At 45.3% G+C, this 17,833-nt stretch overlaps 1 protein-coding gene across 1 annotated transcript in view; it reads left to right on the forward strand.

Annotated features, from left to right (window-relative positions):
* Positions 1 to 16,783: 16,783 nt before the first annotated feature.
* The window catches only part of LOC126299425 (uncharacterized), a 48,617-nt gene continuing 47,567 nt past the window's right edge, over positions 16,784 to 17,833 (forward strand). Inside the window, exon 1 of the mRNA XM_049991324.1 lies at positions 16,784 to 17,013. Coding sequence (XP_049847281.1) covers positions 16,842 to 17,013 — 172 coding nt within the window. The 5' untranslated portion in view covers positions 16,784 to 16,841. The remainder of the gene's footprint in view (positions 17,014 to 17,833) is intronic.

Genomic DNA, 17,833 nt, shown 5'->3' on the forward strand with positions numbered 1-17,833 from the left:
CTGGGAACGATACTAAAAATAGTTAGCTCAGATTCCACCCCGCGAGCGAGGCTTTCCGCCTTCACCAAATCCACCAACCGCCTGTACGAACTGAGGATGACCTGTGAACCGAGACGGCAGGAGTCATTGGTGCCGACATGAGCTAAAATTTGCAGTCTGGTGCACCCAGTACTCTCTATCGCCGCCGGCAGGGCCTCCACCACATCTCGGATGAGACCCCCCGGCAAGTAGACTGAGTGAACACTGGCCTTCTTCCCCGACCTTTCCGCTATTTCCCTAAGGGGCTCCATCACCCACCTAACGATGGAGCTCCCAATAACTAATAAACCCCTCTCCCCGTGTGCCTGCCCGGACCTTGCTGAAAGAGCAGCCACATGCCCACTCACGGGCAGAGCGAGCGATGCCACACGGCCAGCCTCCATATTGACCCTCCGCTTCGTGCGCCGCGAACGCCGCTGAACCCGTCACTCCCCTTGGGACAGCAGGGACCGTGGGTGAAGCATGTAACACCTGGGGTGTACCATGCGACACCCCAGACTCCCCACTGCCACTACACCCCGAGGGAGCAGCCTGAAGAAGGCTGCCCGCGGCCATGAACACGTTCAGCTGTTCGCGAACAGTGGCCTGCTATTGCTGTGTCCGTACACAGTAGTCACGCATCCTATCAATCCTGAGAAATCAACTATTTACTGAAGAGAGAATCAACTTTTAACTAGACTGCTAATTCACTAAATGCGGCTGATAGCTGACTAAACTGTGGTTACTAGACACTTCTTGTTGAAAACAATTAAAATAAGCTCTACCAGTCTTTGGACTGTATTCAGAACAAACACTAGCACTACTGGCAATATGGCTGACTAAAGGGACTCTCTCTGACTGTATTCAAAACATACACGAAATCTATGGAACACTACTACTAGTGCTCGAAAATGAAAGTTTCCTAAAAGCAAAAACACACGGAAGAAGAAGTGACAAGTAATAAAAATACAGTTACTACTTAAATTAAAGTAGCTCGCTGCACAGCAGAGGTGAAGCAGGCGGCAGTTAAGACGCCACTCCTTTTGTATAGAAGCAGCATTAATAACGAATGGGTCTAGTAGTTACAGTTAATATGGTGCAATTTCCACTGTCTTGATGCAGTAAGGAGTATTTGATTTGTAATCGAGTTTCATTCACAAAACGTTTCTTGCATATTATTAGTTTCACGAATACTCCTAAGATTAATTCTTTCTCTTATCATGGCCGTGGATACCATGTGGCTTTTGTGAAACTAACTATAACATAGCTTGTAACTTTATTTCTACCTTGTGAGTTTAAATAATCATCAGATATTACAAAATATTTGCACTGACTTATATATTCTTCGCTCACCTGTTTAAATACAATAGTAGATTCTTAATAACTGTGTCTTTGAAATACCTGAGACTGAATGCACTTACATCATGCAGTAAAGGTAATGAATTACGATCGTGTCCCATCAACATGACCGTTATTCCCATAAGAATTATTTTCGAAAGATGTAGATTTTTCAATGGTGAAAGATTGCTTTGAGTATTCTAGTGCGCTTATTTCAGGTTCCTGAAGGAGGTAATTTTACACCGAGAATTTCGGATTAGCAGTGGAAGACCAGAGGGTGGGACTCAACCATCATTTTTCAAATATAAGTTCAATGTTTTATCACGGTCCATATCGCTTGATATTTACCACAGGAAATCACTATATGCATACACCAGTGTAATGGAGCTAAAAGTTAACCTACAGTCTCAGTGCAATTCAGTAAAGCACACTGTGTCTGGAATCCAGAACTGGACAAAGCGGCTTGTGTGCTCTGGTCAGGATGTCAACATGCCTGGAACAGTAATGTAGAGCTAAGACCGTGGCGATTCGTCCTTTACAACAAGGGGGTTGTGAACAACGGAAGCTACACGCCGAATTTGTGTACACCGAAAGTAAGCGTTCACCCACTAGCGTGATATATATAACGTTAAAGACCTACCTCGCAATGGTTCCTTATGGTAAACAACCGAACGAAAATACCTCTGATTACAAATTATGACCCGCAGGTACCCCATGGAAAATGCGACAGATATGCGCGCTCCTTTTTGGAGGGAGCTCGCAGGACTGTGTCCGTCCAGAGAGTACGTTAGCGTCTCCTCGCGATCAACTTTGCCTCTAGGTGCTGACAATGAACAATAACACATAACACCCACGTTGCTTCACCTTAAATGGGAAACGGATCAAAGACATCGACTTCTCTTCACCTACGAGTGCAGTATCTGTGCGACGCCTGGTGACCGTCGAAGACGCGTGTGGAGACGGCCGGGTACTACTGTAATGCATGTGTCAGACACGCGCGTACTGAACATGGCAGCACGTCGCGACTTAACCGACTTTGAATGTGGTTGATAATCGGTGCAAGCGGCTTGGATCACAGCATATGGGTGATTACACGAGTATTAGGGTCTCAGAGGCCAACAGTGTTTAGGGTTGATCTTCAGTATCGCAGAGACACTGTTTTCACACTCGTAAAACGTCCTACAGGACGACCACAAGTGTTGGACGCACGGACGTCACACACCATACGGAGCGATCGACGGTCTTCTGTGAGTCAGATATGAATTGGGGGACAGCTAATCATTTACATCACGACTGCATGGAGACAAATGCACAGCATACGCTTCAGCACGTCACATTATAGCCCGACTCACCCTATTTGTTTGCTGTTTTTTGATAACCCAATCGCCGGCTGCAGTAGCCGAGCGGTTCTAGGCGCTACAGTCTGGAGCCGCGCGACCGCTACGTTCGCAGAGTCAAGTCCTGCCTCGGGCGTGGATGTGTGTGATGTCCTTACGTTATTTAGGTTTAAATAGTTCTAAGTTCTAGGGAACTGATGACCTCAGAAGTTAAGTCCCACGGTGCTCAGAGCCATTTTTTTGATAACCGAATCATCATATTCACAAAATCCTGTTTTGACTAATGTAAATGAGACATTCCTCGATGAGGAGCAGTTAGAATAATTAACAGACGTTGTATCATGTGAAAAAGCTTTCTGCTTACCCAAAAATTGAGAATCATCCTCTTTCAGTCTTTGCTCTTGATGCTTCAGTTGTCTAGTGAATGATTCCTTGCACCAAGAGGTTTATTGGATCTTTTACACCTGTAACATGTTGTCATAAATGAAATGCTTCAGGTTCTCGTTTCAAATTATCATCAAATTTTACCCGTTTCGACAATCTTCAAACACTGCTGAGTTTTGTATTTGTTTGTTTCAAACAATTTCACCCTCCCCACAACACACATTGGTTGACAAAAAAAATTTAAGAATCCAGAAGACACAGTCGGACATCAATGTAACGTCGTACATGTACCCACCATAGGCGGGTATGTAAATGATTAGAGCTCCAATTCTCTCTGACAGGTAGAACAGCCACCAGAGTGCATTAGTGTTCTTCGGGTTTAGTGTTGTTAGCTGGCATGGTAAAGCGTATAAGAAGCGTGAATAGCATGAGACGTTGAAAGGTCACTGTGAAAGACACGGAGATGTCTCATATTCGTCTGAGAGAGCTTTATCAACACCTGACAGAATTTGAAATGGACCTCATTCTGAGTCTCCATTTGACCTGATGGTCGAATTTGCAATATCTGTACTTATGAGGCATTCGGGTGTGACGGTGGTCTGATGTTGGACTGCAAGGTAACGTGAGAGCAGGCATACTCATCGTCAACATTTCGGTCGAGTACGACTGACCATCACAGTGGAGGATCGCTGTATTGTGAATAAAGCATTTCGTAACGGGTGAGACGTCAAATTCCTCCAACGCATTAGAGACGCACAGAGGTGTCACTCCTATTCTCGTCTTTATGACTTCATGTCACGTCTGGTTGTGACTGAAGGAACTCTGACGACACAACGGTATGTCACGGACATAATGCTTCCTCGTGGGTTACGACTCTTGCGACAGTATCGTTGTCCCATTTTCCGACAGGACAATACCCGTCAACAGAAGGCACGTACCTCCATGAACTGACAGTGATCGTGAGGTACCCCAGTGGTCAGCAAGATCGCCAGGTATGTCACCGAAAGAGCATGTGCGGAACCAGCTCGGATGCCAACTCTGTTCCAGTCTCCAGGATATTAAAGGCCAATCACAACAGTTTTTCGCTAGCTTCTTTCAGGAGAAGATGCAACCGAATCAGTGTATGCATCCAGGTCAGAGGGGTGCTTATCATGCTGATAAGCTGGCTAACACTGCCAAGTTCTCTGCAAATTTGACTCGATTTTGTAATCACAAAATAACGTCGAACATCCTCTCAACTCCTTGAAGTTCCTTTTTGATTTGTCCTTCCCTTCTGGATGCTTCACTTTTTCTGTCAAGTAGTTTGCACAACCAACTTGTCTTGTCTGCAAGGTTCTAGAATGAAATTTCTGCGAATACGGCGAGAGCTTACAATAAGTGTCCTGAGTATTTGAAAATATTGGAATTTAAACTACATCGCCGTACTGACAGTAACCAGTGTATTTACTCCTATTGTCAATTAAAATAAAATAAACGTGATCCTTCATATTGTTCAAAATATTCCTCCTTAAATCTTATTAAAAATATACAATAGAGAGACAGTTTTCAGATAACAGAAAACTTTAAATACAAGATATTGATAAAACTTGGAACCGAAAATGATAATTATTATCTTATTGGGGTATAAGTGCTGTCTAGTTGCGCTGGGAAAGTTGATTATTAGTTTACTGCATAAAAACTTGCGAAATCTTTCGTTGCAAACAAAGCCAGTAAAGTGATTTTCACGCTCTCAGTATTATTGACACTATAAATGTGTGTTGATATTTTTTTCTGTTTCAAGGTTTTTTTGACAGGTAACCAGCAAATTTATTAAATTTCTTTAAGCGTTGATTAACGATTCTGTTAAAACTGCAGTATTTACATTAGGCAACTGGTTTCGAACCCTTCTGGTGCATTTTGAAGTCTGGCTTAACGAAGCTGCACTGACAGTGCCTGGTCTTAATAATAATCATTGAAGTGGCAACACATGCTTTATAAATGACTGCAAAATGAATGGACAATCCATATATGCCTCTTACAGAGTCAAATTCTGTGGACGAGCGTGGGCATAATATTTATGTGAGGCAAGCTTCAGTTAGAGATGTACCTTGACAGCGAACATTTCGACATTCAACGATATGGAGCTCATATGTAATGCGATTGACTTGCTTGCCTTGCGGAACGCAAGTATTAATTACGCACAACAGGTGAAGCAAGACTAAAAAGCTTCCAGTGAACATTTCAGCAACAACTAATTACAAAGTAAACAAGAGAACTGTGTAATTTGTCGTGTACATTTACTATTTTCTATGTATTCCTGTAATCTACTGTAAAAACTGTTACAAACGAAATGAAACAATTATTTACTGATTACTTGCCCGCCAGGTTAGATGTGCGGTCTAACGCACTGCTTTCCGGACGGGAAGGCGTGCAGATCCGAGGCTCGAATCCGCCAGGTCGACTAGTGTCGAGGTCCGGTGTGCCGGCCAGTCTCTGGATGATTTTTAAGGAGGTTTTCCGCTCGGCGAATGCGGGCTGGTTCCCCTTATTCCGACTCAAGTCGGCTATTGCTGCGCAAAGACTTTCTCTACTTACGGATAGACCATAATTACTCAACCACGCAAACATTGGGGTTACACTCGTCTGGTGTGAGACGTTTCCAGGGGGTCCACTGGGGCCGAACCGCACAATAACACTGGGTGCACTGTGGGGCGGCGGTGGGGTGAGTGGACTGCTGTAGCCTGTTGTGGGGATGTGAACCACTGAGGGCAACGGCGGGGACGAAGCCTCTCCATCGTTTCTATGTCCCCAGTTCCATACAATACAATACAATACTGATCACTTATTGAAAGCTTACACGATCTTTTGTCTATGCTGTGACAACCGTTGCAAGACATATAAACATGTGGTGTTACCGCCAGACAGCACACTTGCTAGGTGGTAGCCTTTAAATCGGCCGCGGTCCGTCAGTATACGTCGGACCCGCGTGTCGCCACTATCAGTGATTGCAGACCGAGCGCCGCCACACGGCAGGTCTAGAGAGATTTCCTAGCACTCGCCCCAGTTTTACAGCCGACTTTGCTAGCGATGGTTCACTGCCTACTTACGTTCTCATTTGCCGAGAAGATAGTTTAGCATAGCCTTCAGTTACGTCATTTGCTATGGCCTAGCAAGGCGCCATTATCAGTTACTATTGATATTGTAAATCATGTACCGTTAAGACCGACGCTAATCCTTAATGGATTAAAGTTAAGTATTCCACCAGCTACGTCCGTGTTTCCAAATTCTAATTTCCTTGTCCTGTTCCAGACCTCACGCCAGGCTGCGTGAGCTAAATCGCGTGCCTTTCGGCCTCCTCTAGTAACACAGTGTTGGCTCTCCTGGCAACCACAACACATATATACCCACGGGACAGTTAATCTCATCTCCTTTGTCAGTGCTGGGAATTGTCACAAGTAAAATAAACATTTCCGCTTACTTTCGTGACACCATTAGCTTCAGTTTCCTCTGCTGTTGTGGACAACGAGGTATCTGCCGTTCCCCGATCTGTCAGGAATTTCATTTTCATAGATACCTGGCAGAGCACTTCCTCATTTTTCATCATTTAATTTTTTCAGTTATTTATGGCAATACATTCGTAACGAATTGAATTTCTTGCGGTCTCAATACGAAATGCCGTGTATTGCGCAGTACCACCCTTACGCAGTATACAGGGTGGTCAATTGATAGTGACCGGGCTAAATATCTCGCGAAATAAGCATCAAACCAAAAAACTACAAAGAACGAAACACGTCTTGCTTGAAGGGGGAAACCAGAAGGCGCTGTAGGTGGCCCACTAAGCGGCACTGCCATAGGTCAAACGGATATCAACTGAGTTTTTTTTTTAAATTAGGAACACCCATTTTTATTACATATCCGTGCAGTACGTAAAGAAATATGAATGTTTTAGTTGGACCACTATTTTTTGCTTTGTGATAGATGGTGCTGTAATAGCCAGAAACGTGTAAGTACGTGGTAGCACATAACATTCCGCCAGTGCTGACGGTATTTGCTTCGTGATACATTACTCGTGTTAAAATGGACAGTTTACCAATTGCGTGAAAGGTCGACATCGTGTAGGTGTATGGCTATTGTGATCAAAATGCCCAACGGGCGTGTGCTATGTATGCTGCTCGGTCATCCAAATGTCCGGACCGTTCGGCGGGTAGTTACGTTATTTAAGGAAACAGGAAGAGTTCAGCCACATGTGAAACGTCAACCACGACCTGCAACAAATGATTTTACCCAAGTAGGTGTTTTAGCTGCTGTCGCGGCTAATCCGCACTGACAAATTGCGCGTTCAAAAATGGTTCAAATGGCTCTGAGCACTATGGGACTCAACTGCTGTGGTTATCAGTCCCCTAGAATTTAGAACTAATTAAACCTAACTAACCTAAGGACATCACACACATCCATGCCCGAGGCAGGATTCGAACCTGCGACCATAGCAGCAGCGCGGCTACGGACTGGAGCGCCTAGAACCGCACGACCACCGCGGCCGGCGACAAATAGCGCGTGAATCGGGAATCTCAAAAACATCGGTGTTGAGAATGCTACATCAACATCGATTGCACCCGTACCATATTTCTATTCACCAGGAATTGCATGGCGACAACTTTGAATGTCGTGTACAGTTCTGTCACTGGGCACAAGAATAATTACGGGACGATGACAGACTTTTTGCACGCGTTCTATTTAGCGAAGAAGCGTCATTCACCAACAGCGGTAACGTAAACTAGCATGATATGCACTAGTGGGCAACGGAAAATCCACGATGGCTGCAACGAGTGGAACATCAGCGACATTGGCGGGTTAATGTATGGTGCGGCATTATGGGAGGAAAGATAATTGGCCCCATCTTATTGCTGGCAATCTAAATGGTGCAATGTATGCCGATTTTCTACGTAATGTTCTACCGATGTTACTACAAGATGTTTCACAGCATGATATAATGACGATGTACTTCCTGCATGATGGATGTCCGGCACATAGCTCGTGTTTAGTTGAAGCGGTATTGAATAGCATATTTCATGACAGGTCGATTGGTCGTAGAAGTACCATACCATGGTCCGCACGTTCACAGGATCTGACGTCCACATATTTTTTTATGTGCGGAAAGTTGAAGGATATTTGCTACCGTGATCCCCCGACAACACCTGACAACATGTGTCAGCGCATTGTCAATGCGTGTGCGAACATTACGGAAAGCGAACCACTCTCTGTTGAGGGGATGTCGTTACACGTATTGCCAAATGCATTGAGGCTGACGGACATGATTTTGAGCATCTATTGCATTAATGTGGTATTTACAGGTGATCACGCTTCTAAACATTCATGGTGGTGTCTGTTTGTCTTATATCGTGTCTCCCTACCACGCTCTGAGCGTGTTTTTTAGGGAATTAACTAGTTTGAACCTGGGACCTGTTGCTGGTAAGGAGACGCCAGACCACACATGACATGTAGAATTGAGAAGAGTTCAGTGAGACTAGCGATGATATAACCAAATACTTAATGATCTCAGCGTCAGCTCCACTGCACTCCCTGTAAAAGAATCTTAATAATAACTAAATTTAGTGGAAGGGGTTCAAGGCTTTCCTATTTTTAGTTAGCTGGTAAAATAACGTCGAAAAAGCAGTTAAGTTTACCCTTAGAAATTTTATTCTACTCACAAAACATTGTTTATAAATTGCACTATTGATAAAAGGAGATGTTTTAATACGGGATGGTTAAACCAACTGCGTTCAACAAAAATGTGAACTAATATTCCCTGAATGGGTTTCCAAGTTCTACAATCGATCGAAGGATGACCTATGCCATATCACATCTATAATCTAGGTTTAATTTAAGTTTCACAAAAGAGAAAACTATCAAAATGGTCTACAGTGACCCTCAATTATCTTTAATTACTTATCTAACTTGTCGTAAATTACAGTGGCTGTTGTGGCTTCTCAATAACTATATAAAAGAAAAATCATCGCGTTTCAGATCTGTTCTTCAAGTGGCAAATGTGAACACCATGAGTTTTAATTAACGATCGACATTAGTATTACGCAAAAAAGGGGTGTAACAGATGAGTCTTCTGCAGTTCTGAGTGAAGCCTTATGCGCTCAAAAATGTGGCATCGCGTGCATTCATTACATTGTCGGTGTTTAGGCAGCGTCAGGGCGACAGCGGCCGGCGCACCAGCCATCCAACTCGCCGTCTCGGAACTAACCCTCCTAACTTCTCCTTACTACAATTTACCGAAGTAGATTTAAAAAAGCTATCTGGCTGTGTTTTCATCTGACCCTCAGGGTCTCAATGTTAACCTTAAGCTCCGCCTACAAAGATTCTGTCTATCCAATGAGAAACGTTATACTTTTAGTGGTGGGGCAATGTTTTTAAAGTTTGCAACGTAACAGAGACGCTAAAAAGTCTCACGCTAAAACCTGCAGCTGGTGTGGTCCTTTTAGCGTTATCGTAAGATCTATACTGTTCTTCTGGAGGGCTCTATCTTTTAACATGGGCTGGGGGTAGTCCTTGACGTACCTGAGACGCGAAAAAGTCTCACGCTAAAACTTGCGGGTGGTAGTGGCCCTTTTTGTGTTATCGTAAGATCTATACTGTTTTTCTGGAGGGCTCTAGCTTTTAACATGGGCTGGGGGTGGTCCTTGATGTAACAGAGACGCGAAAAAGTCTCACGCTAAAACGTGCGGATGGTGAGCCCTAGTGGTTAGCTAGCGACGTGGGTGTCCAGTCCGTCCCTTGTCGTAGGGCCTTCTAGCTTAACACGGTTCTGCTCTCGGCTTCTGTTCTCGTTTCTCCCCTCGGAGCTGCGTCGGTCTCACGATGGGAAGGTACGACATGCATTTAGGTATTCTTGTGTTAGTCTGTGGTATTCCATTTGCTCACTCGTTACTTGCATTACTTTGGTTAATTTAATGTCACGATTTATTCGGAGCTATGTGACATACTAATGGATCTGCTTATCATGTTAGGGTTTCCATGGAAGGTGTTGGATTTGCCTGACACCTTACACGCTGGAACAGCATGCGTTCTCAGAAATGATAAGTGCACAAAGGTACATGTATCACATTGGAACAACCGAAATAAAATGTTCAAACGTACCTACGTTCTGTATTTTAATTTAAAGAAACTACCTGCTACCAACTGTTCGTCTAAAATTGTGAGCCATCTGTTTGTGACTATTACTGCGCCATCTATCACAAAGCGAAAAAAGTGGTCCAACTGAAACATATTTTTCATATTTTTTACGTAGTACACGAATATGTAATAAAACGATGGGGGTTCCTATTTAAAAAAACGCTGTTGATATACGATTGACCTATGGTAGCGCCATCTAGCGGGCCAACCATAGCGTCATCTGGTTTCCGCCTTCAAGCTAGACAAGTTTCGTTCTTTACAGTTTTTTTCATTTGACGCTTATTTCGTGAGATATTTGGCCCGGTCACGATCAATGGACCACCCTGTATTACACTGAGGAAGTCATGGGATATCTTCAGCTGTCGCGTCAAACATCGTTTTGCCCGGCGTAGTGCTGCAGTTCGACGTCGCGTGGGCTCAACAAGTCGTTGCAAGGTCTCCTGCAGAAATACTGAGCCATGCTGCCTCTATAGCCGTCCACGACTACGAAAGTGTCTGTGCAGGATTTTGTGCACGAACTGACCTTTTGATTATGTCCCATAAATGTTCACTGCGATTCATGCGGCACGATCTGTGCGGCCAGATCATTCGTTAGAACTGTCCAGAATGTTCTTCGGACCAATCGCTAACACCTGTGGCCTGGCGACACGCCATATTGTCATCCATAACAATTCCATTGTTGCTTGGGAACCTGAGGTCCATGAGTGACTAAAAATGGTCTCCAAGTTGCTGAATATAACTATTTTCAGTCAACGATCGTTTCAGTTTGACCAGAGGACCAGGATCAAGTACACGTAAACACAGCCCACAGGGTTATGGAGCCACCACAAGCTTGCACAGTGCCTTGTTGACAACTTCGGTCCATGGCTCCGTCGGGTGTGCGCCATGCTCGAACCCTACTATCAGCTTTTAGCTATTGAAATGGGGTCTCATCAGACCAGACCACGGTTTTTCAGTGATGTAAGGTCCAACCAGTACGCCCACGAGCCCATGAGAGGCGCTGCAACCAATTTCGTGCTATTAGCATAGGCCTTCGCGTCTATCGTCTGCTGCTAAATCTCATTAACGCCAAATTTCATTGCACGTATACGTTGGCCGTACGTCCGGCATTGATTTCTACGGTTGTCTCATGCAATTTTGCTTCTCTGCCAGCTCTGACAATTCCACGCAAAGGCCGCTGCTCTCGGTCTTTCAGTGAATTGTCCGTAGTAAGACGTGATGTGTGATGTTTGGTATTCTCGATGTACTATTGGGACTGTGGATTTCAGAATAGGTAATTACCTAACGATTTCCGAAACGGAATGTCACACACGTCGGAAACCTTATCACATCAATCACCTGAGTACAAAAAGTTCCAACCATGCACTGTCCTTTTATACCTCGTGTACGCGAAAGTACTGCCATCTGTATATGTGCATATCGCTATCCCACGACCTTTGTCACCTCAGTGTGTATAGAAATTTCTGTGTCGTCCGAACAAGACACGGTCAGGGAAAATCACCACAGACGCAAAGATGCGAGCTGGTGCTAGTGCCATAGAGACTCACCACTTTTGCGAGTTTCCGCCAGCATCACAAGTGGCGCTGAGGATGAAGATATCGACTTCGCGTCAGTCAGTTTCCAGCCGAGTGCAATCCGCCAAAGACCGGACGGCAACGGACAGAAGCTTAATCGGAAGACCGACGAGCAGCTCTCGCTCACTTTTTTATAGATCATCGTCGAGGGCTGACTTAGGCAGAGAAGGTCGTTTGAACTCTTAGAAGGAAACAGACAGTTGTTGTAAATTGTATTTGCTATGCACTGTGAAGTTCACCTATGATTATTTGCACTTGTCCATTGAGGGCCTTTTTGTGTTATTTTACATCCAGTGTTGCAGATTTCATTACTCAAGAAGTCGCAAAAATAAGTAAATCTTTTTAACTCGTTTGTGTGAGTTTGTTATCAATTTGTTGGAGTGTTATAGAACCTTCGTTCTCCTATCCTGTTACTTGACCTTGGGGAAAAGCTGTGTAGTAGTGGCAGGGAGAAATTGTCTCAGCACTGTTGGTTAGTTAGTTAGTTACGTATTCCATTGATCAAATGCGCACAGGAAACAAGTTTTCGTCTTTTTTGTTTAAATTATAGTGTTATACCTAAATATTTCTGTTATCTATCCCATTCTCTTAAATGGCACAAAAAGCAAATATTCTATGGCTCTGAGCACTATGGGACTTAACATCTATGGTCATCAGTACCCTAGAACTTAGAACTGCTTAAACCTAACTAACCTAAGAACATCACACAATACCCAGTCATCACGAGTCAGAGAAAATCCCTGACCCCGCCGGGAATCGAACCCGGGCGCGAGGAGCGAGAACGCAACCGCGCGACAAATATTCTATCTCTAGTATTATTTACTCATATTCAAGAATTCATCTATCGTATAGAAGGAGTTGTCAAGGAGGTATGATTTCAATTTGTTTTTGAAACTACACTCCTGGAAATGGAAAAAAGAACACATTGACACCGGTGTGTCATACTTGCTCCGGACACTGCGAGAGGGCTGTACAAGCAATGATCACACGCACGGCACAGCGGGCACACCAGGAACCGCGGTGTTGGCCGTCGAATGGCGCTAGCTGCGCAACATTTGTGCACCACAGCCGTCAGTGTCAGCCAGTTTGCTGTGGCATACGGAGCTCCATCGCAGTCTTTAACACTGGTAGCATGCCGCGACAGCGTGGACGTGAACCGTATGTGCAGTTGACGGGCTTTGAGCGAGGGCGTATAGTGGGCATGCGGGAGGCCGGGTGGACGTACCGCCGAATTGCTCAACACGTGGGGCGTGAGGTCTCCACAGTACATCGATGTTGTCACCAGTGGTCGGCGGAAGGTGCACGTGCCCGTCTACCTGAGACCGGACCGCAGCGACGCACGGATGCACGCCAAGACCGTAGGATCCTACGCAGTGCCGTAGGGGACCGCACCGCCACTTCCCAGCAAATTAAGGACACTGTTTCTCCTGGGGTATCGGCGAGGACCATTCGCAACCGTCTCCATGAAGATGGGCTACGGTCCCGCACACCGTTAGGCCGTCTTCCGCTCACGCCCCAACATCGTGCAGCCCGCCTCCAGTGGTGTCGCGACAGGCGTGAATGGAGGGACGAATGGAGACGTGTCGTCTTCAGCGATGAGAGTCGCTTCTGCCTTGGTGCCAATGATGGTCGTATGCGTGTTTGGCGCCGTGCAGGTGAGCGCCACAATCAGGACTGCATAAGACCGAGGCACACAGGGCCAACACCCGGCATCATGGTGACGGGATCGATCTCCTACACTGCCGTACACCTCTGGTGATCGTCAAGGGGACACTGAATAGTGCACGGTACATCCAAACCGTCATCGAACCCATCGTTCTACCATTCCTAGACCGGCAAGGGAACTTGCTGTTCCAACAGGACAATGCACGTCCGCATGTATCCCGTGCCACCCAACGTGCTCTAGAAGGTGTAAGTCAACTACCCTGGCCAGCAAGATCTCCGGATCTGTCCCCCATTGAGCATGTTTGGGACTGGATGAAGCGTCGTCTCACGCGGTCTGCACGTCCAGCACGAACGCTGGTCCAGCTGAGGTGCCAGGTGGAAATGGCATGGCTAGCCGTTCCACAGGACTACATCCAGCATCTCTACGATCGTCTCCATGGGAGAATAGCAGCCTGTATTGCTGCGAAAGGTGGATATACACTGTACTAGTGCCGACATTGTGCATGCTCTGTTGCCTGTGTCTATGTGCCTGTGGTTCTGTCAGTGTGATCATGTGATGTATGTGACCCCAGGAATGTGTCAATAAAGTTTCCTCTTCCTGGGACAATGAATTCACGGTGTTCTTATTTCAATTTCCAGGAGTGTATTATTGCTGTCAGTCAGACATTTTATTTCACCTGGTAATTTATCAAAAAGGTTTATAGCAGCATATTTTACTCCTATCTGTGCCAAAGATAGGTTAAGTAAAGGGTAGTGTAGGTCTTTCTATTTTCTGGTATTGTAATAATGAATGTTGCGGTTGATTTCAAACTGGTACATGTTGTTGAGAAAAAATTTCATTACTGAGTAAATGTACTGTGAAGCAGTTGTAAGAATTCCTAATCTTTTAAACGGATGCCTACAAAAAGTGCGACTATAAACCCCCCACAACTTTCTTCTGAGCAGCGAATACCTTTTGCATAAGTGTTGAGTTGCACTGTACTGGACCGGAGGCCGTTTCATGAACTCACAAACTCGGCCTACCGCAACAATAGTGGCAACGCGGCCTCTCCCCAGCAGTAGTGACGCGGCCTTTACAAAACTGGCGTTGAGGGTTTACCAAAGAAATAACGTCAATATTTTTTAAGTTCTCTAGTCTTCCTCAATACATTGTGCAAATTATCTTTACGGATCTCAAACAGTCAGTATTCTTCCGTAATGCTCGGTACTGAAGAATAAATACTGAGCGTGTGAGAGCTGCGTAATAGTATTTGTGAATGATAGAAGGAAATGAATTTCTGAGTGACTTATAATACACAATGCAAGTAAAGAGTGCGAGATTACTCATAAAACTTAAATGTACAACCATAGTGCAACCGATTTGGTATTAATGTTATCAAACATCTCTCTCGAGATCGTGTTCGTAGTCAAAATAAGTATACAGGGTGTTACAAAAAGATACGGCCAAACTTTCAGGAAACATTCCTCACACACAAAGAAAGAAAATATGTGGTTTGGACATGTGTCCGGAAACGCTTACTTTCCATGTTAGAGTTCATTTTATTACTTCTCTTCAAATCACATTAATCATGGAATGGAAACACACAGCAACAGAACGTACCAGCGTGACTTCAAAAACTTTGTTACGGGAAATGTTTAAAATGTCCCCCGTTAGCGAGGATACATGCATCCACCCTCCGTCGCATCGAATCCCTGATGTGGTGATGCAGCCCAGGAGAATGGCGTATTGTATCACAGCCGTCGGCAATACGAGCACGAAGAGTCTCTACATTTGATACTGGGGTTGCGTAGACGAGAGCGTTCAAACGCCCCCATAAATGAAAGTCAAGAGGGTTGAGGTAAAGAGAGCGTGGAGGCCATGGAATTGGTCCGCCTCTGCCAATCCATTGGTCACCGACTCTGTTGTTGAGAAGCATACGAACACTTCGACTGAAATGTGCAGGAGCTCCATCGTGCATGATCCACATGTTGTGTCGTACTTGTAAAGGCACATGTTCTAGCAGCACAGGTAGAGTATCCTGTATGAAATCATGGTAACGTGCTCCATTGAGCGTAGGTGGAAGTTCATGGGGGCCAATCAAGACATCACCAACAATGCCTGCCCAAACGTTCACAGAAAATCTGTGTTGATGACGTGATTGCACAACTGCGTGCGGATTCTCGTCAGCCCACACATGTTGATTGTGAAAATTTACAATTTGATCGCGTTGGAATGAAGCCTAATCCGTAAAGAGAACATTTGCACTGAAATGAGGATTGACACATTGTTGGATGAGCCATTCGCAGAAGTGTACCCGTGGAGGCCAATCAGCTGCTGATAGTGCCTGCACACGCTGTACATGGTAACAACTGGTTCTCCCGTAGCACTCATCATATAGTGACGTGGTCAACGTTACCTGGTACAGCAGCAACTTCTCTGACTTGACATTAGGGTTATCGTCAACTGCACGAAGAATTGCCTCGTCCATTGCAGATGTCCTCGTCGTTCTAGTCGCGAGTCATAGGCTGGAATGTTCCGTGCTCCCTAAGACGTCTATCAATTGCTTCGAAAGTCTCCTGTCGGGACACCTTCGTTCTGGAAATCTGTCTCGATACAAACGTACCGCGCCACGGCTATTACCCCGTGCTAATCCATACATCAAATGGGCATCTGCCAACTCCGCATTTGTAAATATTGCACTGACTGCAAAATCACGTTCGTGATGAACACTAACCTGTTGATGCTACGTACTGATGTGCTTGATGCTAGTACTGTAGAGCAATGAGTCGTATGTCAACACAAGCACCGAAGTCAACATTACCTCCCTTCAATTGGGCCAACTGGCGGTGAATCGAGGAAGTACAGTACATACTGACGAAACTAAAATGACCTCTAACATGGAAATTAAGCGTTTCCGGACACATGTCCACATAACATCTTTTCTTTATTTGTGTGTGAGGAATGTTTCCTGAAAGTTTGGCCGTACCTCTTTGTAACACCCTGTATATAACATTCAGTCTCATCACAGAACGTAGTGCCTTTCAACTTTTGGTCGATTATAGTTTTTTTAGTGTGATAGTTGTAAGTATGAATTGCCAGAAATTTATCACATTGAGTGAATTCTGTCAAAATGGATGTCGTGGTGAAGATCCCCGGCATAGTCATCGTGTGGCCTCTAAAGCATCGGCGTGTAGATTCTAGCACGAGGATGGGTGTAGTAATTCAGATGGCGTCGCGGCACGTAGAAACTCGGGGAAGAGGTGCTTTCTGGCCGAAGAATAAAAGGCGAGCGGCGGCGGCAGGGCAGGTGCTGGAGGGGAGAACCGGCCGTAGGAAAGCAGAGGCGGCGCTTTCGCCGGCCAGTCTCGGCGCTTAGTGCTAGCGATGAGGGCGACCAACGTGGCTCTGGCCGCGCTGCTGCTGGCCCAGCTGCTGGCGGCTCGCGCGCAAGACGGCGGCTTCGAGCTGCCCGTGCAGCTCATCGGCTTCCCCGTCATCATCTTCGCCGTGCGCGCCTCCAACTTCGTCAAGAAGCTCGCCTACTCGCTCAACCCACGTAAGTCACTCTGCGACTCTCCACTCGACTCTGCGCCGGGGGCGTGATTTGCTACAACAACAAATCCGATCTACTCCGGGACACTATTCTCAGAACGTAATACCTTGTCGCTAAGCAAATACAGGCGTAATAGGTTCTGAAATTGTGGAACGACTAGGTTGTTGCAATCGGGAAAATTTTAGCTCATTCGAAAAGATAAAATAAGACCTAGAGCAGTAGAAGTGGGTGAGTACGTAATACCTATTTCTTGTCATCGTCATTTTATAAATAATAAGTTCCTTCGTACCATTGCTGCTCACACTCCTTTTCATTATTTTATTCGTCATTCTTGTCTAGCAAACATATAGAAAGTCTCCAGAAACTGAACGGTAGATAGACATTGTCTTGAAACCTGTCGAACAATTTGCAAGTTTAGTCTTATAGTCTCCTGTGGAAGAACTTTCCCTGTCGCTTGCCTATGATTGAGATACTGCTGCGCGGTGTGGAATCCTTACCAGATAGGATAAATTGAGTATATAGAGAAAGTTCAAAGGAGAGCAGCACGTTTTGTATTATCGAGAAATAGGGGAGAGACTGTCATCGACATGATACAGGATTTGGGGTGGATATCATTAAAACAAGAAACATTGCGACGGAATCTTCTGACGAAGTTTCAATCAGCCCGCGGCTCTGGCGGAGCGGTTCTAGGCGCTTCAGTCCGGAACCGTACTGGTGCTGCGGTCTCAGGTTCGAATCCTGCCCCGGGCATGGATGTGTGTGATGTCCTTAGGTTAGATAGGTTTAAGTAGTTCTATGTTCTAGGGGACTGATGCCACAGATG

Source organism: Schistocerca gregaria, chromosome X (genome assembly GCF_023897955.1).
Source record: "Schistocerca gregaria isolate iqSchGreg1 chromosome X, iqSchGreg1.2, whole genome shotgun sequence".
In the NCBI taxonomy this organism is placed as follows: Eukaryota; Metazoa; Arthropoda; class Insecta; order Orthoptera; family Acrididae; genus Schistocerca; species Schistocerca gregaria.